At 39.1% G+C, this 23,860-nt stretch overlaps 2 protein-coding genes across 3 annotated transcripts; both read left to right on the forward strand.

Moving 5' to 3' along the window:
- The first annotated feature begins 496 nt into the window (after window positions 1–496).
- bves (blood vessel epicardial substance) lies at window positions 497–6,874 on the forward strand. The gene is made up of 8 exons (XM_068332923.1): window positions 497–684; window positions 2,051–2,295; window positions 3,366–3,490; window positions 3,836–4,023; window positions 4,124–4,232; window positions 4,342–4,509; window positions 4,964–5,105; window positions 6,295–6,874. Exons 1-8 carry the CDS (start codon window positions 512–514, stop codon window positions 6,423–6,425), a joined length of 1,281 nt encoding a protein of 426 aa, XP_068189024.1. The 5' UTR covers window positions 497–511; the 3' UTR covers window positions 6,426–6,874.
- An 828-nt stretch (window positions 6,875–7,702) lies between these two features.
- On the forward strand, window positions 7,703–22,550 carry hace1 (HECT domain and ankyrin repeat containing E3 ubiquitin protein ligase 1). 2 transcript variants are annotated; one of them, XM_068333330.1, is made up of 24 exons: window positions 7,703–7,982; window positions 9,295–9,349; window positions 9,683–9,772; window positions 10,564–10,668; window positions 11,208–11,283; window positions 11,354–11,485; window positions 11,861–11,943; window positions 12,061–12,157; window positions 12,286–12,387; window positions 12,487–12,593; window positions 12,747–12,897; window positions 13,666–14,006; window positions 14,743–14,811; window positions 14,931–15,018; window positions 15,401–15,512; window positions 15,602–15,699; window positions 15,789–15,876; window positions 15,974–16,123; window positions 16,615–16,811; window positions 17,784–17,915; window positions 18,200–18,298; window positions 18,533–18,603; window positions 18,675–18,788; window positions 20,454–22,550. In XM_068333330.1, the coding sequence occupies exons 1-24, from the start codon at window positions 7,892–7,894 to the stop codon at window positions 20,554–20,556; spliced, it is 2,751 nt and encodes a 916-aa protein (XP_068189431.1). In that variant the 5' UTR covers window positions 7,703–7,891; the 3' UTR covers window positions 20,557–22,550. The 2 variants fall into 2 exon arrangements, with proteins under 2 accessions (XP_068189431.1, XP_068189432.1); XM_068333331.1 differs by having other exon boundaries at window positions 13,699–14,006.
- The last annotated feature ends 1,310 nt before the right edge of the window (window positions 22,551–23,860 follow it).

A 23,860-nucleotide genomic window follows, 5' to 3' on the forward strand; every position in this document is an offset into this window, starting at 1 on the left:
AGATTAGAGACAGTGGCGCCTGAAAGAAGACAGAAAGCAGAGCTGGAAGTGGAGGAAATGAAGATGTTGAGGTTCTCTAGGAGTAGCCAGGTTGGACAGGAATACCATGAGTTCATCAGAGGAACATCTGAGGTGAGATGTTGTGGAGACAAAGTTGGAGAGAGCTGACTCTGATGGTTTGGACACATCCAGAGGAGAGATGGTGAGGATGTTGGTGAAAGGGAGGTGAGGATGGAGCTACCAGGAAAGAGGCAGACCAGAGAGAAGGTGGATGGATGCAGTGAGGAAGACATGAGGGTAGTTGGTGTTACAGAGGAGGATGAAGAACACAGGCTGACATGGAGAAGGAGGACACCCTAACGGGACGCGCTGAGACTACAAATCTATAAAGACACTTTCTTTTATTTTTATGACCCAACACGACCGTGCTTTTACATCACGTTGAGTTCAATAGCCGTCCTGGACCAGGGGGTGTACCGTCTCCCCCCTGTGGTGCTCTTAGTCACTGCAGATGTCCTGCGATCTCCTTTTGCCCATTTTAGTCTCTACTGTCAGCTGTGTGGAATGTGACACACACATTGTGCAGACCCCCACCTCCAGCCCACAACCAGCAGCCCCCCAAGACCAGCAGCCCCTCTCAGTCCCTTCTGCTCCTCCGGTCCGATCTCCAGCAGGACAGAACCGGTGAGTAAAAACACATTTTACTGTCGGTTGTGTGCTTGACCTTTCCGTTAGACATTAGAGCTGTGTCCCAGGGGGCTGATGTGTTCCCATCTATTTTTACCTCTGAGCCCTCCCAGTGGGGGCTCCTCATCCTGACTGAAACACAGCAGATTTAACAGTTTTACTGGACGGACTGTAAAGGAAAACCCTTAATTTCGATAAAAGCGTGTATTTGAACGCATTTTTGGGTCGAGCAGATACTCACAAATATTTATAGAAGAGCTTTCCCGTGCAAACCGGCTGACGGGACCACAGGATGTGGCGTGACGTTTTCACACCAGCTGTTTTTTGTCAAAGGCGAAGCACGATTTCCATCATCTTCATCATATCCCACATGCATGCTCTTTGTGTACGCAACATTAAAACACAAAACACCAATCGGCTGGGGAAATTCATGTTAATGGGTGTGAGATTAACTTCAAAATTTATGTGGTTTAAGTATAAAAAATGTACAAATAGAATAGAATAGAATAGAATATACTGGATGAATACAATAAAGAGCAAAGATCTATGTAAACACTGCTGTTGGGGAGTTTTAAGCCATAAATGTTATTTACATACTAGAGAATGTGTTGGTCTACAAGTTGGTTAATGTGTGTTTGTATTCCAGACCTGTAAACAGTACATCTAAGATAAAAACTATTTTCATGGCATATTAGCAGTTTGACTTAATGTAAAACTATTTTCCTTTCAATTCAATTTCATTGAAATATTAGTGTTTTGTTGTTGTTGTTGTTGTTGTTGTTGTTGTTGTTGTTGTTTTTGCGAGGTGGAGGGGCAAGACCACCTTCAAAAGCCTCATTTTCTCTTTTGCTAACACAGTATTGTGAAATATTTTATAGTTGAGGTTTTTTTTAAATGTCGGAGAAAGTGCCAATGTTGTTAATTGTGGTATAATATATGATGTATCATAGTTAATTACACAGAAAGTACCTCAAACACAATGACTGTAAAGTGTGAGTCGTAGATTGGTGCTGAGGAACATGTCTGATGATATGCTGGCGACACATCCGGGGTTTACCCCGAGTCTCAGCTGCGATAGGGTCTGGGGACCCCCGTAACACGCGAGGAAGAAAATTGGATGAAGGCGTGACGATTACAGTCATCTTTTTTTACTAGAGAATGGATGGATGGACGGATAAACTGCAGAATGACGTACAAAAGAGTAGAAAAAGAAAAGCCTCTGTGGTGAGGTTGGGACTAGGATTAGGATTAGGGTTAATCGACTTTAAAGCAACAGAATAGTTCTTAGTGTTTGCTGTGAGACTTCAACTAATCACAGATACAACAATCACATTGATGCCGACCCCCCCCCCCTGTCCTTCAGGTGGTCTGACTGCAGGATGTCTTCTACTCCAGAACTGCCCCCCTACCTCTTCACCCCGTTGCCCTCCTTTGCCTCGGGTACTCCAGAGATCCCGGTCGTGGGTCACAATGACACGTCGTGCCAGCAGTGGGAGCAGGCCCACCACCTCCTCTTCCATCTGGGGAACCTGTCTCTTCTGCTGGGCCTGGTCCTCCCCACCACCCTGGGCCTGCACATGATCCTCCTGCGTCTCCTCCTGATGGCAGGTCTGTAGGGTTCTCTGGTGATGGGGCGGTGGAGGTAAAACGTTTTGTCGTGCAGAGAGGTGACTTTACAGAGTCAGAAAACAGGCAGTATAATATTTACTGGTAGGTTTCTTCCCATTGCTTCAATGCAGGGCAATTAAAATGTTGATGTAAACATTATATATTTACATACATATTATATATTATGCATATTATAATACATTTTTTATTATACTTTTTAAATTCATGTCATTCAGCTGCCAGATGTCCCTGGCATATTCGCGATTCAAGATGCCCGGCTTCACCTCATCGCGGATTTTTAGTAGGCAGTCACGTGATACCATACACACGTTCTATTGGCTGACAGCATCCGGAAGTACGCTGCGTTCCAAAACTCATGGAATGCAGCGTACTTCCGTGTATTAAAGAAAAACTTTAAAGTGCTTTAAACAGTCTATAAGAGTGTGGGAAAAGGTAATACAGATATAAGTAGAGTAGAGTAGAACTTTATTTATCCCTTAAGGAGATAAATAAATATATAAATTAATATAAATATAAATATATTATATAAATAATATCTTTATATTATTATATACATCATATATTTATAAATATAATATATTTATATATATATATGTGTGTGTGTGTGTGTGTGTGTATGTATTTATATAAATAAATATAAAGTGGTTTAATATCAGTATGGGGAGGGTTCATGAATGTTTAAATATTTGTAAATAATAAAATAAATAGTTTGTTGCAATATCGCGGAATTTGTTATTTGCAGGTGGTTCCTGGAACACATTAACCGCGAGTAACGGGGGAATACTATACTGTAAGGGTTAGGTTAGAATAAAAATGAAAATGTCTATCTTCTCGTGGGGAGGATTTATGGGTGATATACAGTAATTGTAATGAATTGGTTCTGAAAATAACCACAAAGACATTGAATGAACATCCCTACAGTAATATTTTAATATTTTTAATGCAGACAAACCAAGAGGTAGCATTCTTTTATACCCAGTTTATAGATTATAGATTGTTGACATGTCTAGAGGTGTTCCGTGCTCAGCTCTGTTCTTTCACCCTGACAGGATGTGGTCTCCTGATCGCGTGGGCGACTCTGTACAGGTGCAACCTGGACGTGATGGTTTGGAATGTAGTATTTCTGGTGGTCAACTTCATGCACTTGTTCTACCTCCTGTACAAACGCAGACCAGTGAGTTCACGTCAACACATCACCTCATATCTGAACCTCTCAAGAGGTGTGTCTGCAAATTGAGCGAATGGCCCTCGGTGTTGTGGGAATGTCGTCAGGTTTAGTCATGAGTTAGTCGTTTCTGTCTTGATCAAAAAAAAAGCAGAACATTGACCTGGTTTCGGTCCTGCTTTATGCTAATGAAATGTTTTTTTGGATGAGCGGCCTACATGAGCTGACAGAATGAGTCCAGGACTTTTCATCATGACACAAGAGACCATAGTACTCCCCTTAACACACGCTATAAACGCTTTTCTGTTGGGTGTAACCGGAACGTGAGTTATGGATGTAGCTCCCCTCTCTCAGATCAAGATTGACAGGGAACTGCGGTCCGTCTACAAGAGGATGTTTGAGCCCCTCCATGTTCAAGAAGCCCTGTTTCAGAGGCTCACAGGACAGTTCTGCACCATTCAGACCCTGAGGAAGGGCCAAGCCTACGCCGCTGAAGACAAGACCTCCGTGGATGAACGCCTCAGCATTCTCCTCAAAGGAAAGTACGTGTTGTCTCTTCGCTAAAACAGTCTAATGTCATAATTTTTCATTTTGTTTTGTCTCGAAATCATGAAGTGTTGACTTTGAGCTTCTCTGTGACAGGATGAAGGTATCGTACCGAGGTCATTTCCTCCACAACATCTATACCAATTCATTCATTGACTCTCCAGAGTTCCGATCGACTGAGATGCACAGAGGAGAAAAGTTCCAGGTGATGAGAAAACACAGAAATAAATAGTCAAAACCGTACTTGTGTCACATTTACTTAAATACATTGATGAGTCAAATGTAGAATCCTAATTCCTTGTGTTGACTGTCAGGTGACCATCATGGCAGAGGAGAACTGTAAGTTCCTGTGTTGGTCTCGGGAACGGCTCACCTACTTCCTGGAGTCAGATACTTTTCTAAATGAGGTGTTCAGGTACCTCATCGGCAAAGACATCACCAACAAACTGTACTCTCTGAACGATCCAACACTCAGTGACAAGGTGGGTAATAATAATAATAATAATAATAATAATAATAATAATAATAATAATCATAATAATAATAATAATAATAATAATAATAATAATAATAATAGTAACACTAGTAATAATAATAATAATAATAATAATAATAATGATTATTATTAATAAAATAATAATAATTAATAATAATACTATTAATAATAACAATAATAATAATCATAATTATTAGTATTAATAATAATAATAATACTAGTAATAATAAAAATAATAACAACAACAACAACAACAACAACAATAATAATAATAATAATAACAATAATACATTTATTAATTTCCCTGACGGAGCCTCCTTAAGTGATCATTGAAGTTATATTCTCTACTCTAAAAGCTGTTAATATTCAAATTCGAACACAGCTTTTGCGTACTGCGCTGCTGGATTTGATGATGATAATGTTTTCTGAATGCGTTGCAGGCGGTGAAGAAGATGGACCGTCAGCCCAGCTTGTGCTCTCAGCTGTCTATGATGCAGATGAGGAACAGCATGGCGAGCACAAGCGACACAGACGATGTCCTGAACCAGATCCTACGAGGAAGCTCTGCTGGAACGTCACTCCGTAAGTCACAGCATCGTCTGACAGTTTATTTTAACGTAATGTCATTCCCCCTTATCACAAGGTATCACATAATATCATGGGATTTAAAAACTACTGTACTACCAAATTATTAGTCAGCATTTATAAAAATATAGATCACTATAATATCATTCTAAAGGGTTTTATTTGTCTATTTTACATATTCAGTCTGGCATTATCTGCTTATATTTCATCAAAAAAACCCAAACAGATTTCAGGGAGACTTTACAGTTACTTTGATGGGGCGTCATAATGTTGGTTCTAATTATTCTGACATTTCTTGGCTCATTTGAACTGAACATGTAAGACATAAATAAAAAAAACTGTTTGCAGCAGTATTAATGTTATATGCTTTTTATGTTTTAATACAATTTTCAAAACTTTTTGGATTGTATCTTGTTATAACAGAGGTCTGTGTTCTGATCACATGGAAAATGTGACTAATTGCCCTCATCTTGTTTAGAGCAGTTGTGGAGATTAGAAGCATTAAAGACAGGAGGTTCCTGATGCAGAAAGAAGTTAGAGACTCCATTAACGGACCTGTGTCTGGTTAGCCTTCCCTCTCTAGTATAGGGTTGTTGTTTTTTTAAAAGTAGATATTTTTGGATATCAGCCAAAACTAAAATAAATAAATAAATAAATAAATAAATAAAAAAAAACCAATATATATATATATGGCATGGAAAAAACTGAATCACAAAATCCTTCGTACTTGGACACAGTTTTTGGTAGGTAAAGGTAGTGACACCTGACTTGAAGAAACTGTTCTTAAACTCCAAGGGATTTGCCCAGATAGAAGTCATGCTTCAAATACATTAAAATGATAAAATATGAGGAAAAAATAATAAACAAAACCAAATATTCAGATTGAGATTAAAGTGCCTGTACTGGAGTGTAACTCTTCAGAAAGCTTTTAGACCAGAAGAGCAGCTCTAATGCTGTTTTTCAGAGGTCCTCTTAAAGGTGATAATATGCCAGCGGTTTGCGTTATTGGAGACTGATTCCACTAACAAATAATCTGTTGTGTGAAGAAGGCTTGTGACCTTTGTGATATGTAGACGTGTGGATTTACCTTCCCTGTGTCCATAAGCTTAGAGAAATGAATGCATATCATGAATTATATCAAGAAAGGAATGGTAAACAAATGATTCTGTTTTACTTGTTTTTTTAGAAAAGTCACCTGGCACCAAAACGTCCCCTAAAATGAAACCCATAGAAGAAGACATGGAGGATAATGTTTTTGAAGAACCCTCCCACTTGGAAAATCGCTCTGGGCCCAATCCTTCCACTGAGGAGGTGTAGCCGTGTGCGAGTGAACACACAAGATCACATTCACGTTATGTCAACGGTTCACTGTCCACAGCAAGAGAAGAGCCATGTATTTTAGCCGTGTGGAAACCTTAGGATCCACAGAAACATCAGCAAAGACATGTAGAGATAAGTCTTTATCACGTAGAAATAGCATCTGAATACACAGTTTGTTTATTTCTTTTTTTCCTCCATTATTTCCTTTTTGCACAAAATGTCACTACATGTAAAATATTTAAATAAAATATTGTAAAATGTATCAAATTTAGTTTAATTTCCCGCCATCCAGCCACAGGAACGAAGAACACAGTGCAAGCAGAAGAGGAAGAGGTGCAGGTTGTGTCTAAGAAAGAAAGATCACAAAACCGCTGATTGCTGTATGAAATGCAGGACCCCTGTGTGCCACGGTCACAGCCAGAAGCAAGAAGTGTGTGACAGATGCACACAGTGAGAGGAGATTCAATGCTTGTGTGTGTATAAAACCTGCAAAATTCTTAAAATTAATGATAAAATAATGACAAAAATAATTAAAATTCAAATGGTTTTATGTCACAAATATTTTTTATGTGGAATACCTGGAATATGAAAATATTCCTACGGCACAAACTTATCCTTTGGCCAGCTCCAGTAATAGTGTTTTGATGAAATGACCAGCGTCGTATGCATTTTCATTGAAATCACACTGTGATTTTTTTTATTTATTTTAAAAGAGAATCATATCTTTCATGAATGTGTTCAGTTTTGTAACTCGAAATCACGTCTGGGTCCCTTCATAGGTGTTTCATTCGGACCTGTGTTCCTTTTACAGAACAGGTGATTCACTCACCACCAGGTGGCGGTGTCGGACAACTTCCACTGCATTAAAATACATTAGTGGGTAATAATCATTAATTTAACCTTCCGTGTCGGTTCGCCACAATTGTTTCGTATCATATCGCATTGGATTTTTTTTGTTGCATTGTATTGTACTGCATTGCATTTTACTATATTGTATTATATTGTATTGTATTGCATTCCATCACAAAGCATCTTTTCGTATTGTGTTTTAAAAGAAAAGTTGCCTCAAACTATTTTTAATGGGTAACTTCTCTCTTTTTTTATAAATTGTAAATTATATAAATTCTTTATGAATTATAGTTATTAATCCTGCATAGATCGTTGTACAGTATACAGTAGTAGTAGTCCGAGAAACGATCTTCGTCATTTTCGAAGGCTTACGCACTTCATTACCCACAGTGCATAGCGTTCTACGTCATCATAACAGGAAGTAACGGAGGCTGAGTCGGGCAGTGGAGGTGGAAACAATGTGTGTGCGGTAAATCAGTGTGGAAGGGAAGCCGCCCTCTCCGCCCCCCTCCCGTGTTTATGGGCTTCGTCCAGGAGCAGCACCCCCCCCACCGGGAACACTTACGCCCACGGGTGAGGCTGTTTCCCTCGGTTTGCCCGCGGAGCCTTCACCTATGATGGAACGGGCGATGGAGCAGCTCAACGTGCAGCTCAGCCGGCTGACCCGCTCCCTCCGCCGGGCGAGGACCGTCGAGCTCCCGGAAGGTAACGGCGACGGGCTGTAAACATTTTTCACGAGCAGCACGAGCGGTGTAAACAACCAGGTCACGTGTCTCAGGTGTCTTCCACCGTGGCTGGGGGGCCCCACGAGCAGCTACAATGTCGTGTACATGGTTATAAGCGCGTTATGAGCTCTGACTGCATGCGGACAGGCTAACGGACAAAGTGCTGCTTTAAAACGAGTCCAGTTACTTTTGTCAACGTGTTTGAAACACGTCAAGTCTTTGAGACAAAAACAACGAAGTATTGTCTGTATCGGTATTTTTCTCACGAGCTCATTAATATGTATTTAGTCACACACACTTCCGCATTCTCCGTCTCTCTTGGGTTTGTGTTGACAGGAGATCAAATGAGGACACCATAAAAAAAATAAAAGTCCCGATCCCAGAGTCTGACGTGATGCAAACATGTGGGATGATGTCCAAAAAATGTCAACTTTTTAAATTTTTTTATTTATTTACTTACTTATTTATAATATTTTGGTTTTATTTTATGTGGGATGATGTCCACAAACATCCACTTTTATTTATTTATTATTTTATTTTATTTGAGGTGATGTCCAAAAATATCAACTTTTATGTATGTATTTACATTTTATTTTATTTGGTCTGATATCCAAAAATATCAACTTTTTAAATTTTTTTTAATTTTTAAAAATTTATTTATATTTTTATTTATATTTTATTTGGTATAATGTCCAAAAATATCAACTTTTATGTTTTTTGTTATTTATTTATTTTTATTTGGGATGATGTCCAAAAATACTAACTTTGTTGGGAACTTTTCCCTTTACAACATACTGCTGTGGCTATAGTACTTTTCTGTCCTCAGTAACAATGGCATTTCATTTGTGAGAAAAGTTACTGGATATGTTGTAACAAAAAAATAAATAAAATAAAATAAAAATTATATATATATATATATATATATATATATATATATATATATATATATATATATATATATATCCCCCCCTTTGGTTTGTAAAGTTTGACACTGTTGTCCTTCCTTTGACTTGTGTGTGTATATACAGTTGGTTATGTTCTCAAAAAGAATAGAATACCATGGAAAAGTTTAGTATTTTCCCTTTTTTTTTATAAATGGAAAACCGTGTACTGTATATGAATTACTTTAACATAAAACCAAAGCCTTCATTTTAACACCAAACCAATCAACAAACAGTCAAAGTGTTGACTTTCCCTCCAGATGATGTCCTATCATGTCCTGTAGAGAACATGATAGGACACATTCTCTTTGAGAATGTTACATCTGTTCTTCCTCTTCCGTCCCTCCTCAGATAATGAGACTGCAGTTTACACACTGATGCCGATGGTGATGGCCGACCAGCACAGGTGAGCGTCAAAAGACAAGAGGGTTAACACAGTCTGTGTTTGTTACAACCCTGTTTCCCCCAATAGATGTGATGCTGTTTACATCGAGTCAAAAGCAGTAAATTATTGACATGCCAGAAAAGCAAAACAACGTTTCAAACGTTGAAACAGAAAAATGTAATTGGATTTTAATTCATGTTCTCTGAATCTTTTTGTGTTTTTGTGAGCAATATATATATATATAATTTATTTATATATATGTATTTTTATTTTATTTGGAATGATGTCCACAAATATCAACTTTTATTTATTTATTTATTATTTTATTTTATTTGCTCTATAATGTCTCTAAAGGTCCGTGTCAGAATTACTCCTGAACTCCAAGTTCGATGTGAACTACGCATTTGGACGGGTGAAGAGGAGTCTGCTGCACATCGCTGCCAAGTAAGATACTTTTCTTATTTGTGAGTAAACACACCTTTGAATTACACCTGTCCCATCTCTCCTGGTCTGTTTCCCTACCGCAGCTCCTACTTTAACCCCAAACGTTGTTTCCTAGAGCCCCACACTGTTTGACTTGATTAACGAAACAGAGTGACAAAGAAAAGTGGAAATTATTGGTCTAACAATCAGTAGATAAGTTATGCAATGGTTAAGATAATTATCACAGACATTTATACAAATACAATATTCAGGTTACCCCCACATCAGCATTGCAGCAAATTTCTTTCCTGCTATAAATATTTGATGCCTGGTTTTCTTAGGTGTCCCTTGAAAACATGAAGGTAATAAAGTACAGTCTAAAAGACTAGTGACACGTCTGTTTGTTTTAATTAGCACTTCCCTGAATTTATTAAAATATTTTTACTTTATAAAGTTAAGACGTAAGAGCCACCTTTTTAATAGTGACATTTTAAAAATGTTAAAATATAGATATACATATGAGCTAGTAAGCCACAGTATTAGTTAGCTTTTAAATCATTTGTTCTGGTTGGGGCTCAGTGGTAGAGCAGCTATCTGCTTGTCGAATGGTTGTTGGTTCGATTCTCCAGCCTCATAGTGGACATGTCGAAGTTTCCTTGGTACCGGTGTCTGTTCCACCGGTGTGTGAGTGATGGTGTGAATTGTTACGGCTCCTAAAGAGCAGGTGGTCCCTGTCGACTCTTGTCTGAATGTTTGAATGGATAAAGTCCATTTCCACGTCTGACTCGGTTGTTTCTGATTTCTCTACCCAGTTGTGGTTCTGTGGAGTGTCTGGTTCTGCTGCTGAAGAGAGGAGCCAACCCCAACTACCAGGACATCTCAGGCTGTACCCCGCTGCACCTCGCTGCTAGGAACGGGTATAATATATTTAACTTCAAACTGAAAACTGAGCACATTCTCATGTGCAAAAACATGAGAATGTGTTCAGTTTTAAGTTAAATCTTGAAGCATTTTCACCAGTGAGTTTATTTAATTTATTTAATATAAGTAAAAATAATAATAATAAATATAATATCTAAGTACAGTAGTACATAAATGTTTCTGATGCTTCGTGTTTTATCTTGATGCTCAGTATTCAAAGCAGTATGATTGATATCATAGGATCAAACCTAATATTAAATAGTAATATTATGTGTTTTTTTAAATTCTTAAATAGTCTCACCCCTGACTTTAGTTAATTATTTTTCCTCATTGTGTTATTTTCTCACTTAGATGAGGTTTGTATTATTTTTCTTTTCCAAAATAAATGTTTTTAAAATGAGTATTTAAATATTTTGAATATTTTAAAAATGTGCACATTTTACCACTGAGGATGATTTTATAATAAACTTGTGCAAACAGTTTTATGTTCAGCTGTGGGCAACGGTGCTGATGCTGCTGCTTCCTGTTCTCTCAGACAGAAGAAGTGTATGGGCAGACTACTGGAGTATAACGCCGATGTCAACATCTGTAACAACGAGGGACTGACGGCTGTGAGTACATCTGAAAATCATTGCCGTCTTATCTGCACAGCCTCTGTTTAAGTCCATCTCTGTGCTGCAGATCCACTGGTTGGCCGTGAACGGGCGGACGGAACTCCTCCATGATCTGGTCCAGCATGTGTCCAATGTGGATGTGGAGGACGCCATGGGGCAGACGGCGCTGCATGTAGCCTGTCAGAATGGACATAAGACTGTGAGCAAACTTGAAAGTAACTTTGTAATTAAAATTGCGGAAACGTAATTTAAATTGCATATATTAAGTTTATTCTCTCCGGGTTCTGCGGCTTCCTCCCACCTCCAAAAAAAAATAAAAATCACACACTTCATCTGAATTGGCCGGTCTCCAAACACCGCGTCACAGCATCATAGTGATGCAGGCTCGCTGCTGATTGGGTACACCTACTTAATATATGCACAGATTTCCTCACTTTATTCTGATACTAATGTAACGGTGATGTGATTCTAATGTAGATGTCAAAATCCATCATTTTTCAGGTCACAGAGTCGTCTATTATTTTTTATTTTGAACCGATAGAGCCGTGAAATGTCCCCCCTGTTTTTGTGTCAGACGGTGTTGTGTCTTCTGGACAGTGGAGCTGACATCAACCGGCCGAACGTCTCTGGAGCGACACCTCTTTACTTTGCCTGCAGGTGGTTTGATTTCTCACCACAGTCGTAAAAGTGTCCTCTCGGTTTTCAGAAATAGCACTAAAACAACCCATAATATGGCACCAGCCTTTAATTGCATTGAAACCGTTCGTTCTGCAGCCACGGCCAAAGAGACACAGCACAGATCCTGCTCTCCAGAGGTGCCAAATATCTCGCTGACAAGAATGGAATCACTCCTCTGGATCTCTGCGTCCAGGTAACCGTTCATCACATCTGAATAACGATGAGGCCTAATTTAATCGTAATCGTCTCAGAGGATCAGTCGGGTGTCCTGGGCCTGATGTGAACAGAGTGTGATGAGTTATTCCTTTGTGGGCCATCCAGGGTGGATACGGAGAAACGTGTGAGATTCTCATCCAGCATCACGGCAGACTGTTCCAGACCCTCATCCAGATGACGCAGAACGATGATTTAAAAGAGAGCATGGTATGAATAGTGTGCTTCTACGTCGTTCCTACCAGTCCTGTGGGAAATGTTGATTGTATGTGTGTGTGTGTGTGTGTGTGTGTGTGTGTGTGTGTGTAGCTCAGGCAGGTTCTGGAGCATGTGTCTCAGCAGAGCGACAGTCATTACCAACGGATCCTGACAAGTCTGGCTGAAGTGGCGACCACCAACGGACACAAGCTCCTCAGGTAGGATCCTAGGTGTTTGTACTGGTGAGACAGTCCGTGTCACACGTGTCAGTCTGGATCATACGTGTGTTTGTACGGGTGAGACAGTCCGTGTCACACGTGTCAGTCTGTTCCGTTTTAGTCAACACGGTTATTGTTCCCTCCGTTTCTCAGCCTGTCCAGCAGCTACGAGGCTCAGATGAAGAGTTTGCTGAGGATCGTGCGGATTTTCTGCCATGTGTTCTGCATCGGGCCGTCATCACCTAACTATGGCAACGACATGGGCTACAACGGGAACAAGACACCGCGAAGCCAGGTCTTTAAGGTGTGTGGAAGCTGCAAAGCATTCTGGGGTCTCATAGAGACGACAAAACAAACCCTGCAAACATGAATGACTGTATAATTCAGATTACAAAGTGTTGAGAAATTAAAAATTGAAATTTGCATGAGTACATAAATAAATATTGAATTTGCACGTGATTAAATGACAAATAAAGCCTCTGAATAGTTTTTTCAGTGGATGAAGTGCATATTTTTGAATTTTTTAATTTTTTTTTTGCAGCAAGTTTTATCTTTTTAAAATGAATTCTTTTTTTTCTTTTTTTTAAATCCTAAACAACCTGTTCAAGCATTTATTTATTTTTTCTTATTGGATTTTGATTTTTGTTTTAAAAGAAACAAAACAAAAAAAATGTCAGGTGGAGCATCCTGATACCGTTGGCATGTCTTTGTGACCACTAGAATGACTATTTTGTCGAGCACATTGCACAGCATTTTAAGATTTGTTTCATATTTACAACAATTTTTTATTATTATTTATTATTATTATCAAATTTTTATATGTAAAGAATTTTTTTTTTTAGAAATCTAAACAATTTTTGTTAATACTCTTTTGTAAAAAACTTTGTGAAATGTATGCCGTGTTCCAAAAAGTATGTATGTATTTTTTTTTGGTGGGAGGAAACCACAATATACATGCAATGAATGAAGAACCGTCCTCTTCCCAGGACACGCCGTGAACATCAGCATCGCTGCTACTTACTGCCCCACCCTTCCGCCCTCTGATCACTCCATTTGTGTCTCTTTCATCCAGTGCCCCTCTCACATGCTGCCTGTCTCTCTGCAGCCACTGGAGCTGCTGTGGCACTCTCTGGACGAGTGGCTGGTGCTCATCTCCACCGAACTGGGCAGGAACGGGAGCGACCCGTCGTCCTCCAGCTCCTCCAGCAGCGAGATAGCCTCTCTGCTCCTGAAGCAGCGGGAGGCCGACCGCTCCGGATCCACGACGAAGCTGACCCCGCTGCTGGACCCTCAGATCGTCATGGAAACTGAGGTGTGCCCCAACGGGGAGGACGTTATCTCCATGACAGCCAGTCGCCTCAGCGCCGTGATCCAGGCGTTCTATATGTGCTGCTCCTGTCAGATGCCACAAGGGTCAGTGTGCAAACATCAGTTCTCATACAGATGATATATAAGAGAACACTGGCTGATGTGAAAAAGTGTTTGATGCACTTCTGATTTCTTCTGTTTTATGCTGTACCTCTAAAGCCGATCAGATGTAGGTTTATTTATTTGAATCTCATCCTTATTGAATGTTGGAATCAATTGTTTTTTTCATTTAGTGACATCACAGCGTTAAAAACAGACAGGATTCTGGTGTAAAGTTTGAAGTACTGCAAAGTATTTCCACACTATAAGTTGCACCTAAAAGCCTTATATATGAAAAAAGTTTGAAAATATACCATTCATTGAAGGTGCGCCTTATAGTACAGAAAACACTATAAATGGGACATCTTTATTAAAAACGATAACATTTCTCAATTCAAAAATGTGAAGTCCTTTAGTGAGGGCCGCCGCTGGTCCTTCTTGGTATCTTTGTTTTGATGTAATTGATCCCACTGTGACCCTCATCGACCTTCTCTGGGTTTATTTGTCTTCAGTTACGTTCGTAAAAACGTGAGGCTATTCCAACAAATTCACAGACACAGGAGAATAGCTCAGATTAAAGATTACAGCCGCTCTGGCTCGTGCGAAAACACCTGCGGCCCTTCGTCACCACCAAGAAAAGACACTCTGCTGGATCTACAGAAGCTGTTGCTGATTTTGACCTTTTCTTTCCCTTCTGACCTCCATTTTTCTCACTCTCCCCCTCCTTTTTCTCTTTTTACAGAATCACATCCCCTCGCTTCATCGAGTTTGTCTGCAAGCACGACGAGGTTCTCAAGTGTTTTGTTACCCGGTGAGTCCGTGTGATCCTCGACTACACCGCATCCGTGAAACACAGTATTTGGACAACCAGTATTGATCTTCTTTCCACTTTGGTCTCTGGTCTGACTTCACTCTGGTTTCTCTTTTCAGGAACCCAAAGATCATCTTTAATCATTTTCACTTCCTCTTGGAGTGTCCCGAGTTGATGTCCCGATTCATGGATATCATTAAGGGGCAGGTAAGTGTGTGTATGGTGTGTGTGTATATTCCTGTAATTACATAATTCCATATTCCTATATACAAACTAAGAGTATTTTTCCACATAAATTATCGAAAACAAAGTGATCACTAAAATTCTTTCATAAAATGCTGATACTGCTGATCTCAGAGGGACTGCTGATCTCCCCTCTTCACTTCTGCATCGTTTCAGTCTTAAAACCACAGAAATAACATTTGTCTTCAGTTCCATTCATGCAGTTTCACAAATTTAAATCACCGTTCACTCATACTTCACAGTTCATATTTGTGCTGCACCACAAGCGCTGTTACCCGAGCATTATGGCCACTTGGGAGTAGATCCATGTTTTACTTTCAGACTTTAACTCGTGTCCTTTCCTCAGCCCTTCAAGGATCGCTGTGAGTGGTTCTACGAGCATCTGCTGGCCAACCAGCCAGACACAGACATGGTCCATCGCCCGGTCAACGACAACGACATCCTGCTCATCCACAGAGGTACCGGTTGTGTAGCGTTTCTTTATTTAACGTTTCATTAAGCAGAATAAAGTGAGTAACAACGTTACTTTTTTCTTTATCTGTCACAGATTCCATCTTCAGGAGCAGCTGTGAGATGGTGTCCAAGTCCACCAACGAGAAGCTGAAACAGGGCATTGCCGTTCGTTTCCATGGCGAGGAGGGCATGGCGAGTTTCTTGGATGGATGTGAAACAGTCGTCAGTAGTGGCTGATGTTTCAGCCGTCACCTGATGCTCCTGTTTCCTGTCTGTTTCAGGGCCAGGGTGTGGTCCGGGAATGGTTCGACATCCTGTCCAACGAGATCATCAACCCGGACTACGCTCTGTTCACGCAGTCAGCTGATGGTTCAGAACGTTTCCTCTGATAGCATTCAGGTGTGAAGCGGTGATCCTGCAGGATGACAGTGTGTGTGTGTGTGTGTGTGTGTGTGTTTCTCTACAGGAACCACCTTCCAACCCAACAGTAACTCCTCAGTGAACCCAGACCATCTGAACTACTTCCGCTTCGCTGGTCAAATCCTCGGCCTCGCTCTGTACCACCGACAGCTGGTCAACATCTACTTCACCCGATCCTTCTACAAACACATACTGGGTAAGAGAGTGGGCTGATACATACATAGATAGACAGATATATACTTTATTAATCCCGGAGGAAATTGCACAATTTCAGTTAGAAATTGCACAAAAATTGTGCAATTTCCTCTGGGATTAATAACATGTGAAGATAGTGTCAGGCCAGTGAGGCGACTGGTCGTGTGTAATTACATTTATTTGATGTAATTTCACTAAAAACAGTGGTTTAACACCCACAATGCATTAGTCAGCCCATTACTGATCGCATTGGTCTCACATCACATCCTTTTTTTGTTTGGAAATACACAAAATTTAAAAACGGGTCAAGAAAATCTTCCTCTAACTAATTTTTATCACCCATCCCATCATTCAGAGTCGTTTCCAACTCTAAGAATGTAGCTATAAACACACATTTATAATTCTGTTTGTATCTGGCCATGTGAGATAATTTCCTGGATCCAGCGCTCAGTCTGTCCACACTATGATGTGTTGATGTGTTTGTTTTTTCAGGGATCCCTGTGAATTATCAGGATGTGTCCTCCATCGATCCAGAGTACGCCAAGAACCTCCAGTGGATCCTGGACAACGACATCAGTGATTTGGGTCTGGAACTCACCTTCTCTGTGGAGACTGACGTGTTCGGGGCGATGGAAGAAGTACCACTCAAACCTGGGGGGACCAGCATCCTGGTAACCCAGGACAACAAGGTAACAACAAGAGATGGGGTCACCCAGTGTCAGTGTGATGTCATATTTAGTGTGTTTGTGGGAGTTATAGCAGCATTGTGGCCAAATTTTTACATATTTTTAATGTTTTTTTTAATTTTTATCTTATGGTAACGTGTCAATTTTTCAAAAAGTTAGTTTCATACAAATTGTATAAAAAATAGAGACCAACCCAGTATATTATTATTATTATTATTATTATTATTATTATTATTATTATTATTATTATTATTATAGCTAGCTTCCCCTGAGGTTTTCGATTCCAAAAAACTTGATCATGCTTTAATTGTGTTAAGAAGTAATTGTACACCGAAAGACAGGACATTTTAAAAAAATTTCCAGTCTTTAAACATAAATAATATTTTTTACACATTTTAAAATTTACAGGTGTTTACTCATAGAAATGTATTTATACTATACTTGCTCAAAAGGCTTGTCTAATTTGCAAAAATTTGAAACTGCTGCAAGAGGAGGTGATATACAGCACTAACAAAATTATCCCTGGTTCCCTTTGAAAATGTGAACTGAGGAAGTATTGATAACCCTTGAAGGTCTCCACATTTAGTCTCGTCACAAGTAAAAGGTGTAAATGTGTTCTAATGGGATTTTATGTGATAGACCAACATAAATGATCACATGCTTGTAAAGTTGTAGAAAAATGATGATTTTCAAAATATTTTTACTAACATAAATATGAAAAGTTTAGTCATGTGGTGTTTTTGTTACGACATCCTCTGGTACAGCGGCTGAATGAGGCGTCAATGACGATATTCATCCGTATTTGGTCTCCTGTGTCTCACTCATTGATGGAATGAGGACTCATCAGAAAGTGCAGTATTGGAGGGTTCCTGCAGGGGGCACTGTCTCCCAACATACAGTCTAGCAAGAGATGAGTGAATGACCTGGTGTGTGCCTGTTGTGTGGAGGACTTTAAGCTCTATGCCCCCCCCTCAGGCCGAGTACGTCCAGCTGGTGACGGAGCTGAGGATGACGCGAGCCATCCAGCCCCAAATCAACGCCTTCCTGCAGGGATTCCACACCTTCATCCCGGCGTCACTCATCCAGCTTTTTGACGAGTATGAACTGGTCAGTCATCCTCTACCGACCCCCGTCCGACTCGTGTTCCCTCTTGTTTCCCCTCCCCCTCTCTCCCATTGCCCCTTAAAGTCGGTGTCCCCCACCTGCGTCTGATGTAGAATTTGATGAGTGTGGATGCAGTGGAGTGGCTGGGGTCACCTTAGTGCCCCTCCCTCCATCTCCTGCATGTGTCCTCACTCAAGCTGATGATCTTATCACATGATTTTTAAGCCCTTTTTAACAGCACAACGGGAGTGTGAAGAGGTCATGTGATCAGTGTCATGTGTGAACAGGAGCTGCTTCTGTCAGGCATGCCAGAGATCGACGTACAGGATTGGTGCAAGAACACAGAGTACACCAGTGGCTACGACCCGCAGGAGCCTGTCATCCAGGTGAGTTCTTCTGGTGCTCAAGTGAACTCTAATGTTTTACCTCAGTCATTAGCATTTCTCGAGATGTTAAGTTTTTGTGGTTAGTTTGACCAAACATTATCTTACTTTTATTTACGGATTGGTCTGAAAGGAGTAAAAGAAATCCTACAACTTCCCATATAACAAAAAACATTTGAATGTGCCTTTAAAGTGTAAAAGTAAAACATGTACATGCAATTCTGAATGTTTTTGCAGTGGTTCTGGGATGTGGTGAAGAGTTTGACTCAGGAGGAACGTGTTCTCCTGCTCCAGTTTGTCACTGGAAGGTTTGTCCGCTGGTTTCTTCACATAAAAGTGTGTGAATGTTTGCTGTATAAAGACGTCCATCTCTGATCAGTTCCAGGGTTCCCCATGGGGGGTTTGCCTACCTAATGGGTGGAAGCGGTTTACAGAAGTTCACTGTTGCCGCTGTGCCATACGTCTCCAATCTACTGCCTACCTCTAGTACCTGGTAATACTCTTTGTATTGATTTAATTCTAATTAAACCTGAAGTATTTGTCTATGATGTTGGTCTTTGTTGTAAGTCTCAAGCCTCAAAGCATGATGCATGAGTCCTGTGAGCTAGAATTATTATAAACATGAAACCTGGAATAACACATGGAAATAACCATGTCGGTGGATCTTAGGCTGTAGTATTTCAGTAGATTATTAACTCTTGGGGACCCCTTAAAATGGCTACACACATTTACTGATTGTCCACAAATGGGCCATCTCATAAAAGTGTAAAAAAAATAATGCAGAAATATTTTTTTCTTTCAACGCTTCAGATATTTTCCATTACTTCAGATCCATCCATAGATATAAAGTTTATCATATATTTTTTTTTATTATTATTTATGTTTTTATGGAGAAACCCTGTTTTTCTTCCAATGGGAAAAACACAAAATTTAGAATTATTCGAAAAGTTAGTGCAAAGGTAAACACTTCTGATAAAGATATTACGACCTAGACCATGCCAATAACTAGTAACATTATTAACTTTAGTTCATTATTGGTTTTTGTTAAAAGGATCATTTTAAATTTTACTCACACATTCTCCTGATCGTCCACAAATGGGCCATCTCATAAAAATGTAAAAAAGTGTAATACAGAAATAGTTTTTTTTCCACCTTCAATCAGTCAATCAATCAAGTTTTAGTTATAAAGAGCTTAATAATGGCTTAATTGTAAATTAACTGTAAGTTTTCTGAAAAAGAAATGTTTTAATCTAGTCTTAAATAATGAGATGGTGTCTGCCTCCCAAACTGAGGTAGGGAGCTGGTTCCACAACAGGGGGGCTTGGTAGCTAAAGGCCCTATCCACTGTTTTTGTAGATTCTAGGAGCCACCAGTAGGTCTGTATGTTGAGAGCGTAATGCTCGAGATTACATGTATCAAACTCAAGGCTCGGGGGCCAAATGTGGCCCTCCACATCATTTTATGTGGTCAGCGAGAGCATTAAAGGTCAGAGTGTCTAAAAATAAATAGGACAAAAGTGTGCTTTCACCAGAAACTACATTTCCCACAATGCAGTAATTAAGCTCATTTTAACTTTGACAAAAACGTGAACAAAGTTAACGTCCAAACTGTGTCTGATGTTATTTTTCTTTATTGATTTATAGTTTGATCCTTGATTGATGGAGTTCTGTGGGTTTAATAACCTGACAAATTAAAAGGATTTATGTTAGAACAGAGAAACAAACACATATATATTTTCTGTCTAACTGTAATGTTTGTAACTTGAATAAGTAATAATTTTAGAGTTATTTAACATTAAGGAGTAGTTACATTTATTTTACATTACATTGAGTTGTGCCGTCCCCTTATGTGGTCTTCCTGACACTTTATTTTACAGTGATGTTACTTATTCACACAAAACCACAAGACCTGTCCCAGTATTCCCAGAGTTGCTCCCCTATAATTTGTAAGGAAAGAATGTTTATTGGACTGTGCCTCACTCCCATTTCCACATTCAGTCTGAGAATGAAATGGTGTTACTGTCCTGGTCCAAAGTCTAACAGGTGCTATGATAACCTTTGTTTGGAAAGGTCTCGCACTCCTCCTGTGACTAAGTAATTGTACTATACACTATAAAAGTGTTTCAATTGGTTGATCATGTTTTGTTTTTTTCCTACAGTATCAACATGCTGAAAATTCCAGAGTATCCGAGCCAGGAGGTCCTGAGGGACAGACTGCTGGTAGCGCTGCATTGTGGGACCTACGGCTACACCATGGCTTAATCATCGCATGGCCTGCAGGCTCTTGAAACACTTCGGCAGTCCCCCCCAAAAACTCTCTGTTTTGTCGTCAGGAACCTATTTTTGCTGGACAATGAAAGGGAAATTGCAGGCGCAGCAGCCTGAGCGGGGAGGACAGCGCCAGGACCTCGTGTCTGATTTTATTAGTATTAAAGCTGGTTTCTTGTACTGTGTTTAATTAGTAATCTTTATATTTGTTTTATTTTTTCAGTCCCTGACAATTATTTTAATCTTCTAATCTGAGTTGTAGCAACAACAAATGATAACTTGACATGTTGTTGCTCGATTGGATCAACTACAGTGAAGCTCTGATCTGTGATTGGTTGAATTATTTAAAGGCATGAAAAGACTTTAATTTGACCAAATTTAACTTTTCAGCTCTGATTATGATAAAACTCAGTGAATGGTGCAAGATTACATTAAGACTATATTGTGGTGTAATAAACATAACATAGAGGCTCTTGGCTTTCATATACTATAAGCCATTTCTGATTTAAGTTGATCAACTACAAGTCAAGTTATTTGTTCTTCCTACAACTTAGACTTTTGTTAGGGACTGCAAATTTTGTTTAAGAAAAAACAGCATTTATACAATGAATTCACTACTTAACGTTAACTGAATGTCAACCATTGCTATATTATGGGATCAATGGTATAACCGTTGCATCTGTATCAGAGATCTACAGGGTATATATTTAAGAACAGGATCAAATATCAATCAACTGGTAGAACAAACTCAGATTTTGTTTTTGACTCATTTTAATACCTGAAACCGTTTTTTCTCTTTATTCAGGACATCTGCTTGTGTAAAACATTATGTTCAAGGATCCTTTCCAAACTAGACACTTTATTCATTCTACCAGTCTGATTGTGTGAGGCTTTCAGAAACTTGAGCACATAGACTGATGTCTCTTTCCCCATTCATTTAATTTGAACTGATGTTACAGGTAATTGGCCTTTTGGATGTAGTTGTGTTACAGTGTTGTGAAAAAAAGAATTTGCCCGTTCATGATATCTTCTTTTTTCTGCATATTTGTCACACTTACACGTAAACAAATATTAGAGCATTGATGTCCTGATTGCATACAAAATAAATTGTTTAAATTTATTTAAAATTACCAAACCTGCCTGGCCCTGTGTGAGAAAGTCATCCCAGGTTCAAGTACACTTGGGTTATACAACAGAACAATGAAATGATTTTTAAAAAAAATTTAAAAAGTGAATGTCTCCAAGTGGTATTGTCAAAGTCCAGACTTTAAATCAAATTGAAATGTGTCATGACAGAAAGCTCATCCTTGAAAACCTTCCAACACGGCAGAAATAAAACAAATTTTCAAAGAAAAGTGAACAAATATTTTGCCACAGCGACACCTGAGTGTAGTCGGTGCTGCCGAGGGAGGAACACCCTCTTATCAGGTTTTCACCAGGGTTTTGAATAAATCCTTACAAATACATTTCTACAGCACTTCTATTGACAGAAGCCGAGGGTTTTCAGTATTTGTGTGTGTGTGAGTGTGTGTGTGCCAACACTCAACTCAGTGGGCATAAGTGTTTCCCATCATGATAGATCATATGCTATGTAACGGTATGATAAAATACGTCAGCAAAAAGAAAAACATTTTATGTTCATGCTTTTACCGCGATAAACAAATGTTAATGTAAACGTGTGGATGTCGTTATTGTATTGATTTACAGTACTTCTGTTTTTAGTTTGTGTGAGTCAAACCTTGATTTAAATTAAATTTAACAAACTAAATACTCGTTTAGAAACTCACATCTCCTGACATTCTTACCATACAGGATATATTATGTACATTATATGTTACGTATCTCACAGAGTTCTGTAGTTTATCATCTGATTACTGTCTAAGGTAGTTGTTATTGATTCTTCTTTACTGTATTTCTGTTCAAGTATTTATTTGTCCCCAAGGGGCAATTGAAGGCACATAAAGTAGGGTTGGTGTAAAAGTACAGACATAAACAGTGTAAACATAAACAGTGTAAACATAAACAGTGTAAACATAAACAGTGTAAACATGAGCAATAAAGAAATAATAACAAATACACTTAAATAATGTTCAATAATAATTCAAAACCTACTTAGTTTAAAACCTAATTTGTTCAAAAGCTAGTGAGTGAGTGAGTGAGTGAGTTAGTTCAAAAACGAGTTAGTTTAAAACGTATTAGTTTAGAATTTTGTTGGAAAACTACTGGGTTAGTTAAATTAGTTACTCGGTTCAAAAACTAGTTAATTGAAAACCTTGTTAGTTCGAAACCTAGTTAATTTAAAACCTAATTTGTTCAAAAGCTAGTGGGATAGTTAGTTAGTCAGTTAATTAGTAAGTCAGTTAGTTTAAAACCCAGTTAGTTCAAAATCTAGTTATTTTAGAACTTTGTTGAACAAATACTGGGTTAGTTAAATTAGTTACTGAGTTAAAAAACTAGTTTAAGAACCTTGTTACTCGGTTCAAAAACTAGTTAACTGAAAACCTAGTTAGTGTAAAACCTAGTTAGTTCAATATCTAGTTAGTTCAAAACGTAGGGAGTTGGTCCAAAACATACTTAGTTAAATTAGTTACTCAGTTACTAGTTAGTTTAAAACCTAGTTGGATAGTTAGTATCCACTGAAAAGGATTTTGTGTATGTCACTGAGGTTCTTCTTGTGGTTTGAGGTTCCCATCATATGTTTTGTAGAACTTTTAAATCCTCTGCTGTTTCTCCGTCAGCAGAGAATCTGCGACCGCGTCAGGATCTGTGGGTTTTCTTTCTGCAGGGGATGTTTTGTTGGTCCAGTAAATAAAATGTCGTCGTCTGTGGACAAAGCTTTCTAAACCAAAGAGTGATTTTGCTCCAGGTGACCGTCTTTAACACACTGATCCAACATGACCTAGTGATTAACACTTTACATCGTATTTTGCTGTATTTGTTCATTTGCATCTACAGTATGTTGTGCTATCAAACCTGCCACCTGCCTCTCACAATGCTTTTAGACCCTATCCACTCCATGCACTGATGGTCTGGCCTGGGGGTGTCCAAATATACAGCACATGGGACAACTGCAGGCTGCAGTCCATTTTTAGTTGACCTGCATTATTATAAAAATATAATGGGATATGATCCACGCACTAAACTTTGACTGAGTTGTGATTCTTAGTTTCATCACTAGTGGAGCCATCCATAATCCCTGAAGATTTCTAATCCGCATCCAAGTCAGAGGTCACGGGTTCTGCTGGAGCCGATCCCTGATGGTTACTCATGAGAGTCGGGGACGAGTTGCGCCTAAGCC

This window comes from Antennarius striatus, chromosome 14 (assembly GCF_040054535.1).
Source record: "Antennarius striatus isolate MH-2024 chromosome 14, ASM4005453v1, whole genome shotgun sequence".
NCBI classification, from domain to species: domain Eukaryota; kingdom Metazoa; phylum Chordata; class Actinopteri; order Lophiiformes; family Antennariidae; genus Antennarius; species Antennarius striatus.